Raw genomic sequence first — 22,677 nt, forward strand, 5'->3', positions numbered from 1 at the left:
GTTATCTTGTGCTGCCTGGTGGGTTTAACAAAAAAACACATTTTCTAACCCAGATGGAGAAGAAAGACCAACAACTGCCTCGGTCTATGAGAAGTAGTTTCTGAAATCCAACGTTGGTGGCCTTCCAAGATCACAGCAGAGAGGTAGCCATCGAAGCTTTCATCCATCTGGTGTCTTAAAGCAGTCATTCCTTCAGATAGACAGGAAGCTAGGTGAGAGCAACTTAAGAAATAGCATCAGAAAAAGGGCAGCTGAACCCCACGGTTCAGACAGCTGTTTAAAAACGGATCTCTTTGCCCTTAAGTGGTCTTGTTAAAACAATAAATGGTTTTCTCTAACAATTACATTGCAGGGTTGAGTGTAGCGTTACATGAGAAGCAGTTTCAAACCAACATGGACTTGTGAAGATATTTAGGCCAGAATAAATCATCAAATGATCGTTCTTCCAGTTTCTCTCTGAAGCACAGTAACATTTGTAGTGATTCAGTTTGCTGCAGTGGTGTTTTTCTGTTTGTAGAGTCGAGGCATTACTAATCAGGGTGCTAATGTGAAACCACAATAACAATCATGTGTCAGCGGCACTTGCCACCAGATAGAGCGGGCTGGCAGAGATGGAGAGAGAGAGAGAGGCAGTGTGGGAGGGTTTGTGATTCAATAGGAAAAGAGACTGGCATTGCTCTTGATTTATCGGCATTCTGTCTGCTTGTTTACACTGAAGACCGTCTGATAAGGTAAGTCTGATCTTTTTAAGCCAGCAACCAAAAGTGATATTATATTAAATAAATTATATATATATATTTATATTATAAGGCCAATAAGTGTAAGGATGTTTATTTGATGTGACAATTTTGTACTACTATTTTATTTTTTATTAAATATAGTGCTTTAATATTTAGAAATTGATAAATTATTTTATTATTTTTAAACAATTTTTAAAGTATTTTTTATTCATTGTATTTATATAATAATAAACCCCTATTCTTCATTACTTTTTTATTTAACTCTATTAAATCTGTAGATTTATTTTTATTTTATTTTTTGTGTGCGTGTTTTTTTCTTTTTCTTTTTTTATGCAAGAGCTGCACAGTTTGATTGTTCTTGCATTACAGTACTGTATATCAGAGCACGAGATGTGATGGCACTGTGGAAACAGTACTGAGAAGGAATGACATATATTCTCAAAATAATTATTTATGCTTATGTTTTTAATGTTTTTGGTCATACAACTAGAGTCAATGCCTAAAATGATTCATCTCTAAAGTAGGATTATAATGTTTGCCAGTTTTTTTCTCTTGGCTACCTGCCAGTGAATCAAACCCCACTGTGGATGAATGTCCAATAGTTTTTGGAGATGTGAAGTGTGTTGTCATCTGGCATTTGCACTTGTCCAAGTGCACTGTATGATCCATAACACTCAATGCCAGCTGCCTCATTTACAATTTCTAGTGTGTTTGTGCACTTTAGTTCATTTTAGTTCAATACAATTCATTAGAAATTAGTATTTCATGCTTTATAAAAGTATTGGTTCATTTAACCCACACTACCAATGACATTGTACTGGATAGTAGTAGATTTAAACCAGTTGGTATTTACTTTAAACAAATACAGCATAAAGCACACACTTTTATCAAACATTCAGCAAAATGTTTGTAAGAGTTTTACATACTGTTTGAAACTAAGTAAACTGAAATGATGGCACTTGTTTAAAATTAATGTGCTAGGACACCTTTGTGAACTTCAAACCTCCACTGAAAATGGGACTTTTTGACTCAGAAAAGTACAGTCAATTATGTCATTTATTTGTATATTTATCATCTCATGCAAAGACATCTTTAATTGTTGCTTAAGCGCCCAAATATTTTCTGACTTCACTAGGCTTATTTGAAAAAAAAAAAAAAAAAAATGTTGTAAAATGCATCTGATTCTATTGATTATAGGCCAGTCTTGGTTGTCAGTTCACTGTTATAAATCTAATATAAAGTTGTTTAAACAAGCTTGGAAGCAATGGAGATTATGATAATCTAGTACTTACTCAATGGAATATATAGTCAATATTTCCTGCTGTGTTTTTTTTTTGGTGATTTGAGTAAAAGTATTCTATTGAAACAGGCATCCGTGATGGTATAATAGTGTCTTTATCCGCTATCCTCGTCTTTGTCGGCCCATTGTTTTAGGTCTCTAATTCTGACCCTGTTTCAGACAGGAGTCTTTAATTACTGTCAGTCACCCTGTTCCGTGACTCCTCGTGTCCCATCTCCTCTACCTTTTCGTTGTGTAACAGACCATCTAGACTGTCTGTCTCCCCAAAGACAATAGGAGGACAATGGATCCTTTTCTTCTCCAGTGCTGAGCGCCCTCACGCCATATCTACAGCAGGGCAAGAGCTCAGGTCTCCAGGCACGCTGACCTCATAGCTCAAACCAGAGGCCTGCTGTGGGTTGGTGTGTGTGTGTGTGTGTGTGGTATAGTAACTGGTATAGTGTAGTGTGATCAGAGATGCAGCATTAATGGGGAAAAGCCTGACTCATGTGGGTGTAAAAGGCTCTGTTTGGGAGGTTGGGGCAGTGGGATGTATTTTGTGCGAATATATATATATATATATATATATATATATATATATATATATATATATATAAAACAATTTTATTTTGGATGTGATTAATCGTGAAAAAAATTTTACAGCACCTTTAACCTCATGTGTTTTAACAATCTGAGCCTCCTGTACATTAGTGCTTTATTATGACTGTAACATCCATGAGAGAATGGCAGTGGAATGGGAACGAGAATGGGTGATTGTTGTGATTTTTATGTGAATCGACTTCCCTGTGTTGTGTGGTGTCAGGCTCCAGCCTGGTCGTTCTGTTCTCTCCCCGGGACGGCCTAAACAATAGCCACTATGTGCAGAAGCACAAGGGGCAGGAGTGTGTGTGGTGTTTGTGGAGGCTCTGCAGCATTTACGTCTATACTGATTGACTTCTTTCTCTGGTGCAGCGTGTTGTAACTGGAATAACTGGAACAGTGTGTTTTCATCCAGACAGTTGGACACAATGCTTTTTACTAAATTACTTTAAGCTTAGAATTGACAACTCAACAGGGTTAATTGTATTTTAGTTTGTGCTTAGTGGCCCCTCAGTTGTGTTTGAGTTTCTGTTAAGTTAGATGTTACTTCAATTAGATGTTATTGGTGATGTGCAGTGGTTAGTGTTCTAGCATTGTAGTCGCTTCTAAAAAAAAATCAAGATTCCTGTTAGAACCAAAAAGTTTGTGGAAGCCTGATTCAAATTCAATTTCTTTTGAAACCCCATCTATGCACTGGTGCTTTCAAGACCTTTGCCTATATGTTGAATAGAACAACTTAAAATGTGATCTCAAGAACATTCAAAGAACTATCTTTAAAGGTTCTACAAAGGTTCTCTGAAGTCTGAAGGCACCAGTTTTTTTTAGCTGCAATGTTCCACCTAAAGAACATTTCAGTAAATAGTAGTTAAGAAGATCCTATTTTTTTTATTGTGAAGAAAACTTTAATAATCTGAAGAACCGTATTCCACTATAAAGAACCCTTTGTGCAATGGAAGCACAAAAAGAACCTTTTTTTTCTTAGAGTGAAGAACATTTAAAAAATCTAAAGAACATTTTTCATTAAATAGAACCTTTTGTGGAATGGAGAGGTTCATGGATGTTGAAGGTTTCTTCATGAAATCATTGATGCCAACAAAGAACCTAATTTTTATAGCTCTCTAATTAACGATGTGTTTCAAAGAACCTCTTTCTGTCACAGGAACACTCTCCAAGCAGCGCTCGAATGATAATGCTTGCATTCCACTCATGGCATCCATTGTAAATGATGCATACTAGAGTGTGGGGGCATCTTCATTCTCAGTTACATTGACCTATGCTATGAACGCTGCCACATCCATGTGCTCTTGTCCAGGAGGAACAGTGCAGTGCATTGTAGGTTGATCAGAGTGGGTGTCTGTTTATGAATGGCCTGAGTGGATTGAACAATGCTCCCCGCTCTTAGCCGCAGACATTTTTTATATAGAACGGAGGAGTTGAAAGGAGGAGAGAAACGAGCCCACCACCTCCTCCTCCTCCTCCCCCCGTCCAGCCCGCCCAGCCTGGAGCTTGGTACAGAAGGTAGCAAGAGAGGCCTCCATCCCATCCGTATGCGTGCGTGTCATCGTGAGTGTTTGTCATGCTACGCTTTTTCTCAGCTGATTAATGCTTGATTTGAGACGAGAAGGTCTGGAACCTTTTGACTGGTGAGTCTTATTGCGTTTTAGATCATTTTAGGTGATTTTGTAATCATTATCAATTATATTAAATGTTACTGCATGGGGTTTTGGGGTATTTCAAATGTGTTTTGCTGCACAGATAAGTTTATAAGAGTATACTGGATATATAACGAGTAAATCGAGGCTGATTGTGGCTGTTGTTCATCCTGTTGCTGTCAGTAAACAAACTGTGTATGTACTGAGAATAATTCAAAGACTGTCACGATGTGAACATAAAAATGTGATGTACATTGAGAGTTGCTCAGGTACAGAAGGGGAAGGAATCACGGTTCAGTCATGCCTGGTTATGTGCCATGCTGTGCCAACATTTTCCTGCCAAACACCTCAATCACTAACTTGAACGACGTAGTAGGGCTTCATCACATCCTACTTTAGGTTAACAGCAGAGTGGGGTGATGTTGGATCTGTTCTGGATTACTCATAATGCTGATGGCAAAGATGCCCCAAATGATGAAATAATGATCATATCAATCTCATGATGCTCCCGTTGCCTGTTAATAACAAGCATGTTGCATTGTTTCTTGCTCCATAACCAAGGAAAAATATTAGTAATCTATTTTATAGAATCTTAAATGCTCTCTGTCTTCTAGATGCTCCTATTAGAGATTTTCTGGGTTGAAATGCAATATATTTCTAGACTTTCTTTTGTAAATTGAAGCGTTACAATGCTGCATGACATGCATGTAGAATCAAGAACTGAGGAGTAACTTCAGTGGATTTCAGCCTAGCCTGCTAAACTGGACCTGGGCCTCTGTCTTCACAGTCTGAATCGTGGACAGGAAGCAGCTATAGTGAAGGTAGACTACTGAGACTGCCATCTGCCCCTATGGCTGTGGAATATTTATCTAGAAAGCACAATTGTTACAATATGTTCATATGTACAAGACTATGTCTTCTGTCACATCCAGTTTTATTTACTTTTATTGTCTAGTAATCTTTAATTATATTTTTCTTTTTTACTTATTTCATGTAATAAAATTATTTAAATGTAATTTAATTTATTATTTATTTTTAATTGTAGTTATACAGTATATAATCTTAAATATATAGAAATTAGGATCATTTACTATATAAAACTATATATACGGTGTCAGTGTGTGTGTGTGTGTGTGTGTGTTGGAAGAAATTGTTGGAAGATATCCAATTGTTAATATACTGTATAAAATACAAATTACATGCATAACACACACAGACACACGTATATGTATGTACGTGTTTGTGTGTGCATGTGTGTATTTATATGAATGTATACAGTGTGTGTGTGTGTGTGTATGTGTGTGTGTATGTATATATATATATATATATATATATATATATATACACACATACACATACACATACACATACAAATAACATTCAAAAAATAAAATAAAAACTGCATTTCATTCATAAACTTCAATAGAGAGTACCATTTTTCAGTTTTGTGGAAGGCAGCACTTCTGACTGTTTTAGATAAACCTAATAATGCAACAGGATATTGTTGCAAGCAGTGGACATTTTGACAATTAGCATCCCCCGTCCTGGCAGCGTTCTTGTGGGTCCTGGCTGTGGGTGGGCTGCTTAATGAAATTTTACACATATCTGCATCGGATCATTTTGAATCTGAGTGACATTTACGATCTGACTCATCGATGGATTGCTTCTCACTTTAGCCATTTATGCATTATTGCCTTGCTAATCTACGAGCTGCGTGAGCTCTGTTCTGAGGTTTGATGACATGTGGACTTTATTAATTATCCCAGAGTTGTTTACTCAATACTGAAATGATCTCCTGGTGATGAAGCTGATAGTTTCATTTTAGTATGTTGTGTGTTTTGACTCACAGGCGTTTGTAATCCCTCCCACCGAAATTATGCAGGTTACTGAGAATATACCCTACTAAGTGCACATTCATAAACGCTCTCAGCCATACTCGCTTATACAGCAAACAGTGTGGGAGGGCCAGCAGTCGTGTTTTTACCACCATCTGCTCCTCTGGTAAATTTAGAGGGTGCCCAGGCTTATGGACGCAGGATGCATCGCAGGCTGACAGCAAAGCATGCTGTGAAGAGACCTGTTCTGAAGAGATCTAAAGTGCAAGGTACATGTTTATACAGAGCCGGTTAAAGACTTGAGTTATGTTTTAAGGTGCATTCAGTCATTTCCTTCATTTAAGTTCCTTCATTTTTGTGCAATGCTATCCATACAATGAGGTGTCCGTTTTTTCAGTACTTACTTTACTTTTTATGCATTATGCAGACTTCTCTATTTTCTCAACTGAGGAAAAAAAAATAGATTATTAGTTTCATTAACAAGAAACATAATACAAAGAAAAACTATACACATTAAAAAAGACAGTTATACCAATACTTCCTCACCAAGGACTGATATCTCTCTTCAGTAAACCTAGGATTTGACAACAACATTATAATATTATTATGTGAATCATCCAGCCAACAAATACATTTAGACATCAAATTTCTCATTAAAGCAGGGAATGATTGTACTCTTGCCTTACAGAATAAATCACTTGCACTTCTCCATCTTGTTTTTTTCACCAGGATCCTCATACAGCCATTGCATGCAAGCTTACCCACAAAGGAGCAGTATTAAAAGAAGTACAATATGCTCTAAAAAGTTTTTCTTTACCTGATCTGAACACATATAAAATTTTCTGACCAACATATTTGCTTGAGCATTTAACTTGACATTACCTATACATATCATCATCATCATCATAACTCATTTCATTATTAATGATATGACCTAAATATTTTGCTGTAGTACATATATTTAAAACTTGCCCTGATAAATACAAATCTGAATGTATTGCACATCATATCTAATCCCATAATCAGACATATATTAAACAACTGTTGAAAACCAACACTACCTGGGGGAAAAACAAGAAGATAATCAGCATACATTTAGTGATTGATGGTGGTATTACCAAGCAGTCCTACATTCAATTAATTCTTCTGACAATTCATTCATATAGACATTAAAAAGAACTGGTGAAAGTAAACCTCCTTGCCGCACTCCATTACTTACTCTAAATAAATTTGAGACACAATACCCCACTTTATCTGCACACTTTGATTAGTGCAATATGTCAAAGTTCTTAATATGCTATTAGGTACACCCTCTTTGTCTTAGTTACTGAACAACTTTTGATGATTAACTTTATCAAAAACTTTAGAAGCATCAATAAAGCCGATTATAACGGTGGAATTTTGTCTTTTATTGAGCATATATACACAAATCAGTACTATGGTGAGCATTAAAACCAAACTGCTTGTCTGTGGTATCAAGATAAACACCTAATCGATCTAATATGAGTCATTCCAGAACCTTTGACACAATACTCGCTGAAGCAATCGGTCTATAGTTATCTATAGTTATTTACATATTTTTATTTTAAAGTAAAAAGAAATCGTATTTTTTATAATATATTCATGTTTTCAGTACTAAATTCACTTTTTATGTATTATGCAGACTTCTCTATTTTCTGAACTGAGGGGAGGGGGATCATTATTATTATTATTTACATATTTTAAAGTATAATAGTTATATATTTTTAGTAATGTTTTTATAATTTATATTTATTAAAGTAATATATGTTTGTGTACTGGTTTGATTACAAAATAACAACATTTTGAATATTATTATTGTTATTAAATACATTTTTAAATACATATTACATTTCTTTCATTTTTATGATTTAAATTATGACTTTTTATTTTATTATTATTTATTTAATAATTATAATAATAATAATTTTATAATTAAATCATTTTTAAATAAATAAATACATTATAATAATATAATAGTAGTAGTAATAGTAAAAATATTGTCATTTAGTTATATTAATTGTTTATATATATATATATATAGTTGTCTTAAGCTGTACTGGCCAATAACTGTTTCCAACACCCACTTATATTTTAAGCAGCCCATTTGTAGTACGAGACAGTACATCATGGTTCCAATACCACATGGTTTGGGATAATCAAACTGGCATTTAATATTAGACAGATTTGACTACACAAACTTTTCATTGAGAGAGGGATGCAGAAGCATAGAAAGGTCATTTAGCAGCTTTACTGATGTAAGACGCACACTGCAATTTAAGTGTGTTGGCATGTGCTATGCTATTCATGTGTGTGTGTCTGTGTGTGTGTGTTAATGGGGAGTTGACGCTTTACAGTGTGTGTGTTGTGGCGTGTGTGGGGGTTGCTATGGCATGTTGTACGTCTTGATGTCACACAGGCTTACTGTTGTGCATTCGTTCCACACAGCCCCTTTTTTCAACTATGGGAGTCCCTGGGGCAACTGTCCATTATATATAATATTTTGATTTAGATTAAATAATATTGATATACAAAATATTGCTAAAAACTTTAAATAAAATAAAATCCTGAGGACATGCACTGATTTATTTTTTAGTTTTTTTAAACAAATCTCTCATGCTTCACAAGCCTGCATTTATTTAATTAAAAATACCCCCCCCCCCCAAAAAAAACAGAAAAAAATATTATTAAAATGTAAAATAACTTTTATATTTGAATATAATTTAAAATGAAATATATTTAAGACAAAGCTGAATTTTCAGCATCATTACTCCAGTCTTCAGTGTCACATTTCAGAAAACATTATAATATTCTAAGTTGGTGCATTTATTTGAAAACAGAAATCTTTTGTAACATTATTTATATTTTGACTGGTCATTTTGGTCGATTAATGTGTCCTTGATGAATAAAAGACTGACTGAATGTGATTTTGTTAAAACATTACATTTGATGAAAGTTTACAGACTTGCTTTTTTTTTTTTTATAACATGCACTGATAAATCATTCACAATAAGACAAGGAATGTGCATTAAGAAATAAATAAGGTTCATTATCTTTTCATGTAGAGTTAAAATGTACCACGATGGAGAAAAAAATATATATTTCACAGATTTATCTCACAAGGTGAGTCATGTGAAGATGAATTCCAGCCGATTTACAGGATACAGTGTAGCCTACATGGAGCTGAAACCAGTCCAAACTCATTCACAACGGTATCATCGGACCCCTACCTAAAAACTATGAGAATCAGTGTGACCCAGACAGGCTGGAACAAGAGTGTTTGACCAGGGTAGAGAGGAGAGATGTCATGGAGAGGAATGCATGATGTGGGCTAGAGAAGAAGAATGCACTGAGGGAAAAAGCTGCATATTCAAGGCTGCCCACGGCACACATTTGCCCAGCTTATAGCTAAAAGTCTCCATCCTCTTCTCTCTCTATCTGTCTATCTCCGTCTCCCTCCCTCTTTGTCATTTTCCCCCATTCCTGCACCTCTGAGGAAGGACGAAGAGCAGGAGGACTTTGAAGAACCAGAGCCAGGAGCCGAGAGACCAGTCCTTCCCCTTCAGGAGAGCCCAAGAGTGGGATCTGGTATGAGGCAAGTGTCCTGGATGGTTCAAGGCTTGTTTGTGGATCATGAATGGTCTGTTTGTTTGGATTGGGAATTGCTTCATTCTTTTTAATGCGTGCTGCCAGGGGTTTCAGTTCCAAGCAACAGCAGTTTGCTGCCTCTTAGATCTTGTGTGATGGGCATATAAATTAGTTCTGTCTTTTTGGAACAGCTGGTGTCATTATAATTATTCGGTTATGATTAACAAGAATAAAAATGCTGCTTGGGATGTTTGTTTAATGAGCCATGTTTGGAAGGCTTCAATTGTTGCAATGTGCACTGTAAAATATTGCCAGGATTGATAGCATTCATCAGTCATTATAAGAAAATACTGTTTCGTGTGTGTGTGTGTGTGTGTGTGTGTGTTTGTGAAATATTTCTGAAAAAAAAAGAACAATATATTTTACATACAGAAAATGAAGCCTGGTTAATGTATTTGTTTCTGTCATAACAAACAAAAACAAAAAAATGCTGTAAAAAATTTTAATTGTTAATTTAATTGTTAGTTGTTTTTGTTTTAAATCACCATAATGGTGATTAGTCTTGAATATTATTCAGGCCTATTATGGATTAATTTACTTTTAATGAACTGGTTGCATTGCAGTAAATAAATTAAACTAAAAGTAAATAAACTACAGTTGTGTGGGGGGCAAACTGGACCGTTTTTATATATTAAGACCTTAAAGTGTAGGATACCTATAAGTTGCATTACCAGTTCTCTGTCATCTCATAAAATTCATTGGTTCAATAACTGCGTCAAACTCGTGAACTATCAGGGGAATCTTTCTAATATAATAATCTTGGAGATTTCAAAAACAATCCATTTATCAGCCACCATCTGTAGTCCCCTTCTGCTCTGAAGTCTTCAGGGGATATGCGTGCGCGTTTGTAAAGCGCGCACACACACCACTGACAAGTGCGCGAATAAAGTCAACAGAGGCAGCTGGGTGACGCTGTGTGAGCGTGGATGAATGTGCTATGGATGATGTGTCATATCATGAACAGTGCTTTCTGTATGCGCGCCAAACACACAAGGGTTGACGTCGTACACTCATATGGAGCAATTCTCTTCTCCTACACACTGTGAAAGTTTGTCTGTGTGGTTTAAGAGAGCTAATGTTGCTTCTTGATACTGATGTAATTTCTTTGTTGTTGTTTTAAGACAAATCAGAAGAGAAGCTGAGTTGATGTGCTGTTGATGTACGCCCCCTTGTTTGTGAGGGAAGAACAGCATTGTTCACCGTTGGAGAGGGAATTCAAGTTGGTTGTGGTTCAGCACACTCTGCCAGAAGTTCAAGGTATTCCCTAAAACAAAGACAAATAGACATTTTAGAAGTGTCCAAAACTATTAGATAATTCATAGTATATATGAGAAGCAGCATAAGACATTTATCAAAAGATATAGATATAAGATAGATTAGAACTATAGGGGTAGTAGGGATCACTAATAGTGCGATCACCCCGTCCCTGGCCAAGTGGCTCCTCCTGGGGCCCGATCTGTTATGAGTCTTCTGCTTAGGCATGATGCTTTCGGATCAGGCCTTGTATGCACTGATTCCTGCCACACTGCTCAGGTGTGTACCAATGGGCACAGGGGTTAGCTCCCCCTGTGCCATCAAACCTCTGCTACAAAACTAGAAAGAAAGCCTCGAAACAATCGGATTACCCAATGCCGACCACTGCACGGACCATGACTACGAATTAGCGAATCCGAACTGACTATCCTTGAAGTGAACATCAGAGGACTATGGTCCAATATAACAATATATTAACTGTTGCTCAGTGAAGAAACCCTCCATAGTCATCATAGTTGAAACCTTCCTTGACTCCACCATTCCAGACGGGGCTGATTCCATCCAGATCCCTGGCTACTCGCTCAACTGTCGCAGAGACCGCACTGGAAAAAACGGTGGTGGTATAGCAGTATACTGTCTAGAAGGAATATCCATCTATCATAATCCAGCTAGAGACCCTGATGACTTTGAGCTCATGTGGTTCACTGTTGCTCTGAAAACCAGGAAACTTCTGATAGGTGCTATATACCGCCCCCCTGTGCCTCCTGTGATATCTTGGACTACCTTGACAAGTACACATTGATGGACAAATATAGAGCATAGTCTGTAATGCTCATAGGTGACTACAATGTACACCACCATGAGTGGCTGGGCAGTAATATAACAGACACTGCTGGACGGTGAGCTTTACAACTCGCCAACTGTCTGGGACTAGATCAGATTGTCAGGGAACTAACTAGAGGAGATAATATTCTAGATCTAGTTCTCTCAGACACACCAGTAACCACTACCACCTTAGCACAAATGGGATCCTCTGACCACAACCCAGTTCTGATACAGCTACAAATCCCAGTCTTCAGAGATAAGCCATACAAGAGAACAGTATGGAAATATGACAAGGCTCACTTCTGGGAAATGTGAGGTTACCTTACTAACATTAACTGGCCAAGCATTCTCAAGGACGAAGATCCTGAAATCATCTGCACAAACTTTACCTCCATACTGCGAGATACCATGGCATTATATATTCCCAACAAGACCATCACCAAAAAGCCCGGGGATAAAGCCTGGTTCAACGCAGAGTGCAGAAGATTAGCCATGAGAAAAAGAAAGCTTTATCACAACATACGGACCTCCGATGACCCGGCTATGAAACAGAAGTTCCTCAAGGCAAGAGCAGCTTTCAATAAAGCTGAAATAGGGCAAAAAGGGAGTATTACACCAAATTGAGGAATGATCTTGCAGATAACTCACTTAGCTCAAAAAAATGGTGGGGCATAGTAAATTCACTTTCAGGCAGAAGTGGTTTCACAGACATCCCTGTCATTGAACAACGGGGTACCACCCACATCAGTGCCAGTGCAAAGGCTAACATCTTCTGCCAAACCTTTGCAGAGAAGTGTACTTTGCTTGATGCATCTGCGCAATCGTTTCCTCGGTGCCAGCAACCAACATCCTCTTTTGCCTATGTGCACTTCAAACCCAAAGACATTAGAAACATTCTTCGCAACCTTGACCCAGCAAAGGCAATGGGACCTGATCAAATACCAACAAAAGTCCTTAGAGAATGTGCAGCAGAATTGGCCAGCCCCCTTAGTCGTCTCTTTCAACTTCTCTTCTCACATGGTGTGTTCCCCAAACAATGGAAAAACGCCAGAGTGATACCAATACATAAAAGAGACTCAAAATCAGACCCAACAAATTATCGCCCCATATCCCTCCTCTCAGTCCTGTGTGATGGAATCCTCAGTTCATAAACAGCTCAAGGGCTACCTCTTCTGCCATAAACTAATTTCTAATAAACAGTATGGATTTAAACCGAACCACAGCACAGCAGACCTCCTTACAGTTTTGTCGCAGATGTGGAACAACATCTTAGACAAAGGAGGTGAGGTGTACATTGTTGCACTAGACATTAAAGGAGCGTTCGACCAGGTTTGGCACAATGCCCTTCTGGATAAGCTTTCTGCTAAAGGCATAACTGGGCCATTACATTCTTGGCTACAGAACTACCTGGAAGGAAGGTCCATCCAGGTCGTGCTCTCTGGTCTGTCCTCATCACCTCAACCAATCAATGCCTCGGTGCCCCAGGGATCCATTCTCGGCCCGCTATTATTCTCCATCTTCATAGACGATGTTGTAGAACAGCGCGATAATAGCATTTTTCTATATGCGGATGATTCCACCATTTACGCCCCAGTAACGTCACTTAATGGTCCCAATGTGGCAGCGTCCCTAAATAAAGACCTGGAGAATATTCACAGGTGGGCTGATACCTGGAAGGTCACGTTCGAGCCTAGTAAATGCAAGGCTACGGTTCTGTCGAGAAAGAGGCTTCCATCCTGCCCGGACCTTTTTTTGGGGGCAACCAGAATTTACCTTTGTGAGCAGTTGAATATTCTGGGACTATGTATCGATAAGAAGTTGCTATGGACTAATCACCTGTCAAACATCTGCAAGCGTGCTGGACAGCTTCTTGGAGCTCTGCGTAGGTTGGCCAACAAGCTTGATGTTAAAGGTCAGACAGTACCATGTTAAAGGAAAGTCAGTACCATGGAGTACTCATGCCTTGCCTGGATGAACGCATCACAGACCACCCTTGGGCAGCTTGACAACATCCAGAAAAAGGCACTGAAAATCATTGGGGGGGATGAGGACACTGCCCTAAGGAAATATGCAATCAGCCAGCTCAGCCAACATAGAACTGTTGCAGCAACAACTGTGCTTTTTAAAATGCACACTGAAAACTGTCCAGAGGATCTCAAAGCTCTGCTACCCCCACCTGATCTCCTTTGCCGAACCACTCGGAGAGCACGACCAAGTCATGCCCTAAAACTCCCCAAGTCCAACACCAAATGCTTGGGGAGGAGTTTTCTTCATTCGGCTGTAACAACTTGGAACTGCCTCCCCTGTACTGTAGTAGGTGAAATCACCTCAAAGAATGTTCAGGCCTTCAAGAAGAGACTAAACAAACACCTACTTAGCTAAAAAAAAAACTGTAATCCCCTGATGCTTAATGTCACTTATCCTATATATCTAGTCCTGAGCAGCTGCAGATCATGATAGGCTCTCGGAACATGAACTGTTAATGCATGTATCTGCTTAAGCTTAAAAAAAAAAAAAAAAAAAAAACTCTCTCTCTTAATGAAAAACATCATGGAGTACTAAATTAAACCTGTTTGTCAAATTCTGATGATCACAACACAATGGGCGACTTACAGTACTGGACTTCTGTAACAATTATTTTGTCAATAATCCACCACCCCAGCTCCACCTCTGTTTTCTAATATTTATGTCATAGAATAGGGTGAATCCTTTAGAAACATATCCAGGTCACATTTCACCCTAAAATAAAATAAAAAAAGAAAAGAAAATTAATATTTTGCATAAACAGTAGTTGTACCACTGTTGTTGTTGTTGTTGTTTTAATTCTCATTATTGTAATTCTGTATAGATGCATCTGCATATTTACATTTTTTATCATTATTCATAAAGTCTCATTACTATAATATAAAAAAAGAAATGAACATTTTCTTGATTTAAATAAGCATACATTTTAAGGAAGTACAATGATTATTTATATTTTAGTCCTAGAATAAAATTAAAAAAAAAATAATAATAATAATTATATATATATATATATATATATATATATATATATATATATATATATATATATATATATATATATATATATATATATATATATATATATATATACATTTTCTGGGGTGAAATATGTCTAAAACAAGTTAAATCTTGTGAACTTTGTGTTAAAAAATACACTACACATCAAAGCTTATTTATACAGGCTTACAAGTTTTACACAAGGCTCATTTCATATCATTAACCGACACTCCTTTTCTCCCCATATCTTGAGAGAACAACAAGTGCAACTGTGTTAGTAGAGTCTGTTTGTTTTGCTGATGCATGTGTTGGTTTTGTAACAGAGGTCTATGGTCCAGAGTTAAACTGAGACCATGAAGGGCTTGGAGCTGCTGCTGTTGCCTCTGCTGCTTATTCTGAAAGGTAACAACTTCTTCTGAAACGAATATGCTGTTTCAGTGGATCCTTTGGTTAATGCTGCTGAGATACTATGGTACATGTTCAAAAACACGGTGTCACTATAGTACACATCCAAGAGACATGGTAATACAATGGTGTTATTTTATTAACTAAATTACCTGCTCTCTTTTCACTTTCTCTGAACAGATGTAAGTGCTCAGTGGAATGTGTGGATGCCCAAAGACATTTCAGCCATGACAAACTCCTGTGTGGTTATACCCTGTTCATTCACATACCCCTCCGGCATCAGGCCTTACAGAGGGGTCCATGGGATCTGGTATTTCGGCCACCCCTACCCCCAGCTTTTCCCCCCAGTGGTATATAAGTCACGCACAGATATTGTTCATGAAAGTTACAATGGACGGACCAAGCTCCTTGGTGACTTAATGCAAAAAAACTGCACTCTGCTGATAAATAATGTTGGCGTGGAACATTCTGGGAGGTATTACTTCAGGGCAGACCTGGGTGGTGCAAACATCTACACTTATCCTGACTTCTCAAACCTACAGGTGTTGGGTAAGGCCATTTTTTAATTATTAGATTTTGATGTGTCTCCAATTAATAATATTTAAAATCCAAACAAAAATTTTTTTTTCATCATTTACTTACCCTCACCTTATTCTAAAACTTTATGATTTTCTTTAATCTGTGGAACTTAAAAGAAGATAATGTGAAAAATGTTTACAATATCTTATTTTGTGTTCCACAGAAGAAAGAAATTCGTAAAGGTTTATAATGACATGAGGGTGAGTAAATGAGTAAGAATAAGAAAAAGAAAATAATTCTAAGTTTGCAGTGTGGTTACTAAAACATTGATGGGCTAGCATTTGAAGTCAACATGAAACGCATTTGGTCTAGCATTTGAAGTCAACATTTCAACCACAATCGATTTACTTTCATAGTAAGATGTATTTCTGGATCAAACAGCATATTTAATATGTAAGGCGGGACTTTGGATTGTGGAAAGGAGGTATTCTGTAGAAGAATGGAGCCAGACCTGAATGCAAATTTGTTAAAACAATGAATAAATAGCTATTTTGCTTGATGAAAAATGCACGTTAAAACCAAAAATGTATATTAAAATTGAGAGAATATTGACTTTAAATATCTCTTCCTTCTCTAGATAAGCCCAATATCGATGTTCCAGAGGAGATTGTTAGTGACCAAAGCCTGGACTTGACCTGTTATGTCCCAGACAATTGTCCAGACATGAGTCCACAGATCCACTGGATGTACACAGACTACCTTCCTGACCCTGTTTTTACCCCTGACAATGTTGAGGACAGCAACACCGCGGTACTGTCCAGCACCCTCACCTTCACACCCAAACCCATGCACAATGGCCAGCAGCTGGGCTGCCGGGTACACTACGAAAACACCACCTTCGTCTATGAACGCCTAATTTCACTGGACATCAAGTGTGAGTTCCACCAAATCACTATTTTATGACTGCATGTTAATCACAGAGACAATATGTACCGACTTATCCTCTTTTCTGTAGATGCCCCTCGAACTGTGTGGGTAAATGTGTCTCAAGAGGTAATGGAGGGAAGCTCGGTGGTCCTGCACTGTGATGTGGACAGTAATCCAGCCCCCACAATAACCTGGTATTTTGGAGACCAAGAGCTGATGTCAGAAGTTGCGTCAAACTCTTCACTGTCTCTGGATTACCTGACCCCAGAGGAGGAAGGTGTCTATACCTGCGTTGGTGACAATGGCTATGGCAGCATGAACACATCCATGTATTTGGCAGTAAATTGTAAGTAAAACTTCATGTTCTCTTGTGTATTGCAGTATTAACCATTTAACACTACTGTAAGCTATACTTTAGGGAATGGGAGTGTTTTTGGAAGCAGCCACTGGCAATAGTTTTAGCATTTTTTGATACAGTGTTGTGTAAATACATTGTATGGCAGCATAAGTGATATGCTAAAATTCCATTATCCATCTGGACATTCTTCATTTCCTCATTCTTCTTTATTTCCTCTCAAACTGGAAGATCCTCCACGGGAGCCATGGATAAATGAATCTCTAACTTTGTTGGAAGGATCTTCAGCTTTCCTACAGTGCATCAGCAAAGGAAACCCAATGCCCACCTTGACCTGGCTGAAGGATGGGGAACTGGTGGGCACAATTACAGCAGACGAGAGATCCATTCTTGAGCTGCGCGAGATCACACCGCAGGCTCACGGAGTCTACAACTGTCTAGCGGAGAATGAACACGGACGGGCCAGCAACTCATTTAACATTACGGTAGAATGTAAGTCACTGGAAAAGACTGAAAAGTTAAGAAACTGAGCCAGTAGACCGTGATTATGTACAGGAACAGTAAATGGAGATGTTTTCTCCAAAGCAACGTTGGCTTTGGCTTGTGTTCAACCTGTGTGAAGCCTTAAAGGGATGGTTTACACAAAAATTTATATTTTGTCATTAATTACTCACCCTCAAGTTGTTCCAAACCCATAAGACCTTAGTTCGTCTTAATAACACAAATTAAGATATTTTTGATGAAATCCAAAAGCTTTTTGACACTGTATAGAAAGCTGCACAACTACAAAGGTCAAGGCCCAGAAAGGTATAAGCACACTGATAAAAAAGTCCATGTGATAGCTGTGGTTCAACTTTAATTTTACGAAGATACGGAAATACGTTTTTTGTGCAAAGAAAACAAAAATAACTTCATTCAGCACCACAGGTATGCGTCAGTAATTAATGACAGAATTTTTGGGTGAACTATCCCTTAAGGATGGCAAGATTAGTACAGATCACATTTGTCAAACTCTGGTCCTACAGGGCCACTGTCCTGCAGAGAGTCTTGCTCCAAAACACCTGCCTAGGAGATTCTAGTGATCTTGAAGATCTTGATTAGCTGGTTCAGGTGTTTAAACTCTGCAGTGGCCCTCCAGGAACTGAATTTGACATCTGTTGCATAGATGAATGTAGAATAGTTGAAGTTAGAGATGACAGTGTTGCAGTACTCAAGTCCAGACTGGGACTTAAGTCTGTCTAATGTCCAAGACCTTATTTTCTATGACAGAAGGGTCCAAGTCCAGGTCCAAACGATCCTCAAAAAATGGTCTTAGACATGAGATGGATTAGAGTGTCATGTGACTGACTTGAGTTGTAGCACTGTGACAACATTGATAGATATGCTTTTTGACTATTTCTGCTTAATTTTCCCAGTTGCCCCCATCCTCCTTGACGACTCTAAGTGCACTATAGTCCGTGAGGGTGTTCAGTGTGTGTGCATTGCATCGGGAAACCCTGAGCCTGTGATAGAATTCTACCTGCCTGACCTCAACATCACCATCAACAACTCCAACAGCCTGTTTAACTACCGCACATACTCAGATGGGTACACGTCCACTGGGATCATCAAGCTTCAGGACAAGGGTGAAAGGGGGAACAATGGTGATACTGGTGTCCATGTTCACTGCAGCATCAGCAACGTGTACGGCTCCGAATCCATTCGCTTGGAACTGCAGCAGGAGAGTAAGTAGACCTTTACTGAAACCACATTTTCATCTGTTAACTTTAATGCATCATCAATGAACTCTACACATTTTTTCAGAAAAGTTCATGATGGCTGTCATAGTGGGGACTATCGGAGGTGTGGCAGTCATCGCCTTCATCATCGCAGCTGTGAGATACGTGGGTCAGAATAATAAAAAGTGAGTATCCTTCACCAGAAAGACTGGGAGAACATTTAGGTGGAGTTTGTGGGTTGGGACTGGGGTTTGTAGGTATCAAAACACCCAAGCCTAGTCATCCATGTTCAGTTTTTTTTTTTTTTTTTTTGCCATTTGGTTTTCAAACCATAACCCACTCACAGATGATCCAATTTGATTGCTTAGTAGGATGGTAAACATGCCACATTGTGCATGAAACTGCAGACTAACAAATCTATTGCAGGTTCAATTGCCCCATGCCATTGCTTTCCAGCCGCAAATCCACTGTGCTCTGCAGCAAACACCCTGCTCCTATCTCATTTTGCAAGAAAAAATAAAACGTCCCATTGGAAATCAAAACGAAACACCCCAAAACTTGACACTGTGGCACAATGCCAGTTTTATTTAAGGGGTTGAAATGATCCCCTTGTGTTAAAATGGATGCCCAGGCTTAAAGGAATAGTTGACCTAAAAATTTAAACTCTGTCTTTTACTCACCATGTTTTTTTTTTCTTCTGAAGAAACACAAGCAAAAATATTTTGCTGAATGTCTAAGCAGTTCTTTTCCATACAATGTAAAAGAACAAGGTCTGTAAACCACTGAAAGATATAAAAAGGTATTACATAAAAATGTAAAAAAAAATAATAATTAAAATGAAAAATAATGATGAAGATATTCATTGGTTTTTCAAGTCTTGTGACCAATGATCATTGAAATCGATTGACCCCAGTCTTCATTCATTGGATGGAAAAGAGCAGCTCAGACTCAAAGAATTGTATGGAAAAGAGCAGCTAAAACATTCTGTAAAATGTCTTGGTTTGTGTTTCACTGAAGAAAGTAAGTCATACTGTTTTGCAACGTCATGAGGATGAGTTATTTTAATGACAGAAGTTAGATTTTTGGTTCAACTATCCCTTTAAAGTGTTGCCGCAAACCAGTTAGTTTACAGTACGGTTGAGTGTGAGACAGAGTCTGATTCTCTGACTCCACCCCCCAGAGAGAATGGTAACCCTGGGCAGGACGTAGGATCTAAAGTGGAGAATCCCTCAATGTTCTACAGCGCAGTCAAGAAGGACAAACAGAGTCTCAGGAAAAAAGTGGTGAGATATTACAATAATGAATAAATCACCTACACCGCATACAGTACTTGCACACACAGTGATAATACAAAATAAAAGTGTGCACACCGTATAATAAAATAATCAACATTATGTTGTCTTTTTCATGCATATCTGTGGCAAATTATATTATATACTGGCACTTCTCTAGTTGTAATTAGCTTTCCACACTTAGCTTTAGCATTAAAACAATCAGGAACCACATATTAAAAAGAATTGCTCATCTATTATTCCTACATACTCTACTGATTTTTAAGATAATGATTTAAACGGATAGCTTTCAAATTCTTGCATTAATTACACATTCTCATGTCATTCCAAAACCGTAAGACCTTTGTTCATCTTCAGAACACAAATTAAGGTATTTTTGATGAAATCCAAGAGCTCTCAGACCCTGCATAGACAGCAACACAACTGCAATGTTCCCAAGTCCAGAAACAGCAAGGACATAGGTAAAATAGTCCATGTGACATCAGGGGTTCAAACTTAATTTTACGAAGCTACGAGAATACTTTTCTGAACCTGGGAACATTGCAGTTGTGTTGCTGTCTATGCAGGGTCTGAGCGCTCTCGGATTTAATAATAATTAAAAAATCTTAATTTGTGTTCTGAAGATGAATGAAGGTCTTACGGATTTGGAAAGACATGAGGCTGAGTAATTAATGACAGAATTCTTATTTTTGAGTGAACTAACCCTTTAAAGAGGGAAATGTCTGCTTTGATTAGATTGGTATGCTAGCTCACTACAATATTGCACATTATACACTATATGCTACTTTAAAAAAAATACAAATAGTAAGTGCAAGCAAGGCATTATTTCTTAACTTTATGCTACATTGTTGTAACCTGACCTCATCATGTTGCATGCGGGTAATATCCAATTATCATCTTGTAAATGGGATGTTATTTTCAATTCTTTATCAAATTTTGTGGATAAATGTCTTACAAGTCAAATCAAACCATTAATTAATAAAGAGATGGCTGACAACTAATAGTTACACTAGAAATGGAAGGCCAAGTGAAACATTTTGCATTGTAGGATCGGTGTGATCTGTGATCTGCATAGTCTATGGCAAAACAAACTGGATATATATTCCATATGCTATTTTGAATATAGGCACTGTCACAAAGCCAAGTGTGGATGGTACGTCACAACTGAGAGTTCCAGTCTAGGCCTATGCTTAGAGCATTTCCTGACCACTATTCTCTCCTCTTTCATTGCTTTCTATGCATTCTTTGTCTCTTTTTCTTCCCCTAACATAGCTTAAGACTGAGCTCCTGGGCTCAAAGTTTAACTCCATCCTTGAGGAAGGCACGGTAAGGCTGAAATTTAAGATGAGCATGTAAACAAATGGGTGGAGGTGAAATAAACAAGCACTTGACAACAATACAGGCAAAAAAATTGAGAAAATATTCAGTTACTACAAAAATGATTTAGATTTATTTCTGTTTTAACAATGCTGTTCACTGCTGCCTGGAAGCTAATAGTTCATGCGCTGGCTAACTCATTCTGTTTAGCGGCTAATTGCTAACAGTGCTTTTCAGTGTCTTGTTAAGGACTTTTATTTGACATGACCAAAGTTTTCCTGCTCTGCCTCCAAATATTGTGCTTAAATATTTCCCTAAATGATTTTTACAGGGAGACGACAGTGATTACCAATCTGTTGGCCCAATGGCAGACATGGAGAGGCAAGAGCTGAATTACGCCGCACTAGAGTTTCTTCATGGACGACACCGGGAGGGAGGCTTCAGGAGGGCTGATGGTGACGGCAGCGACTACACTGAAATTAAGGCCAAATGAACCGCGATTCTTCCCTGATGCCTCGGCCAAACAGGACACGGTGGCCACTAGGGCCTAATAATTCCACAAATTTCCTATTTCACCCATGTTACATGTGGCCTTTCCAGGGGACAGCTGTCTCGAACAGTTAGCAGACAATGTGTCTCAGGTTGTTTTAGATTGCATTCTCTTAGGCTCTGGGAATTATATTATCCAATATAAGTCAAATATACTGTACAATAGAGTTTCTTTATATATTTATCTATGTGTTTGGTTATTTATACCCATTCTTGACTGTAACCATAAAAGATATTTTTGTCTCTCAATCAGATATGAGAGTATCTGTAGTAATCTCCTGACTTAAAAGACAACACTTTCCGAAAGGAAGGTTTTTTTCCCCCAAGTGTTACAGTGGAGCTTATAGTTTGAAGCAAGCTTGCGGGAAATGGTATGGTTTGCAGGTGAGTCTCAGTCACTAGTGGTCCTTCTCACTGTGTCCGCTGTAAGTCGAAGCATCAGGGAACGAGGTGCTATGTGTGCCTCGACATAATGTATAAGCACTGTTCCATCTCTGGGTTTGTCTGGAAGGACTAACACTCTCCTAAATACAGTGGTTGTTTCAGTCTTTTTCTGAGTGTACCAGTCCACATGCACATTTCAATATTCATCCACTGATACTTTTGTCACATACCCAGAATTGATTGTTAAAGGAATAGTTCACCTAAAAAATTTTAATTCAACACATCCTGCGTATCGCAAGAATCTTCATTTAGTTCTTTTATTACAACAATAGTTTATAG

The 22,677-nt window shown here is 38.0% G+C and overlaps 1 protein-coding gene across 5 annotated transcripts; it reads left to right on the forward strand.

The window, feature by feature from the left end:
• Positions 1 to 532: 532 nt before the first annotated feature.
• mag (myelin associated glycoprotein) lies at positions 533 to 22,622 on the forward strand. 5 transcript variants are annotated; one of them, XM_059514091.1, is made up of 13 exons: positions 540 to 731; positions 9,625 to 9,712; positions 10,894 to 11,029; positions 15,196 to 15,274; positions 15,458 to 15,826; positions 16,434 to 16,730; positions 16,812 to 17,069; positions 17,310 to 17,570; positions 18,494 to 18,802; positions 18,882 to 18,981; positions 19,977 to 20,079; positions 21,361 to 21,414; positions 21,737 to 22,622. In XM_059514091.1, exons 4-13 carry the CDS (start codon positions 15,226 to 15,228, stop codon positions 21,896 to 21,898), a joined length of 1,962 nt encoding a protein of 653 aa, XP_059370074.1. In that variant the 5' UTR covers positions 540 to 731; positions 9,625 to 9,712; positions 10,894 to 11,029; positions 15,196 to 15,225; the 3' UTR covers positions 21,899 to 22,622. The 5 variants fall into 5 exon arrangements, with proteins under 5 accessions (XP_059370079.1, XP_059370074.1, XP_059370078.1 ...); XM_059514094.1 differs by lacking the exon at positions 540 to 731 and adding an exon at positions 4,145 to 4,262; XM_059514092.1 differs by lacking the exon at positions 540 to 731 and adding an exon at positions 4,156 to 4,262 and having other exon boundaries at positions 9,621 to 9,712.
• The last annotated feature ends 55 nt before the right edge of the window (positions 22,623 to 22,677 follow it).

Source organism: Carassius carassius, chromosome 28 (assembly GCF_963082965.1).
Source record: "Carassius carassius chromosome 28, fCarCar2.1, whole genome shotgun sequence".
Classification (NCBI taxonomy): Eukaryota; Metazoa; Chordata; class Actinopteri; order Cypriniformes; family Cyprinidae; genus Carassius; species Carassius carassius.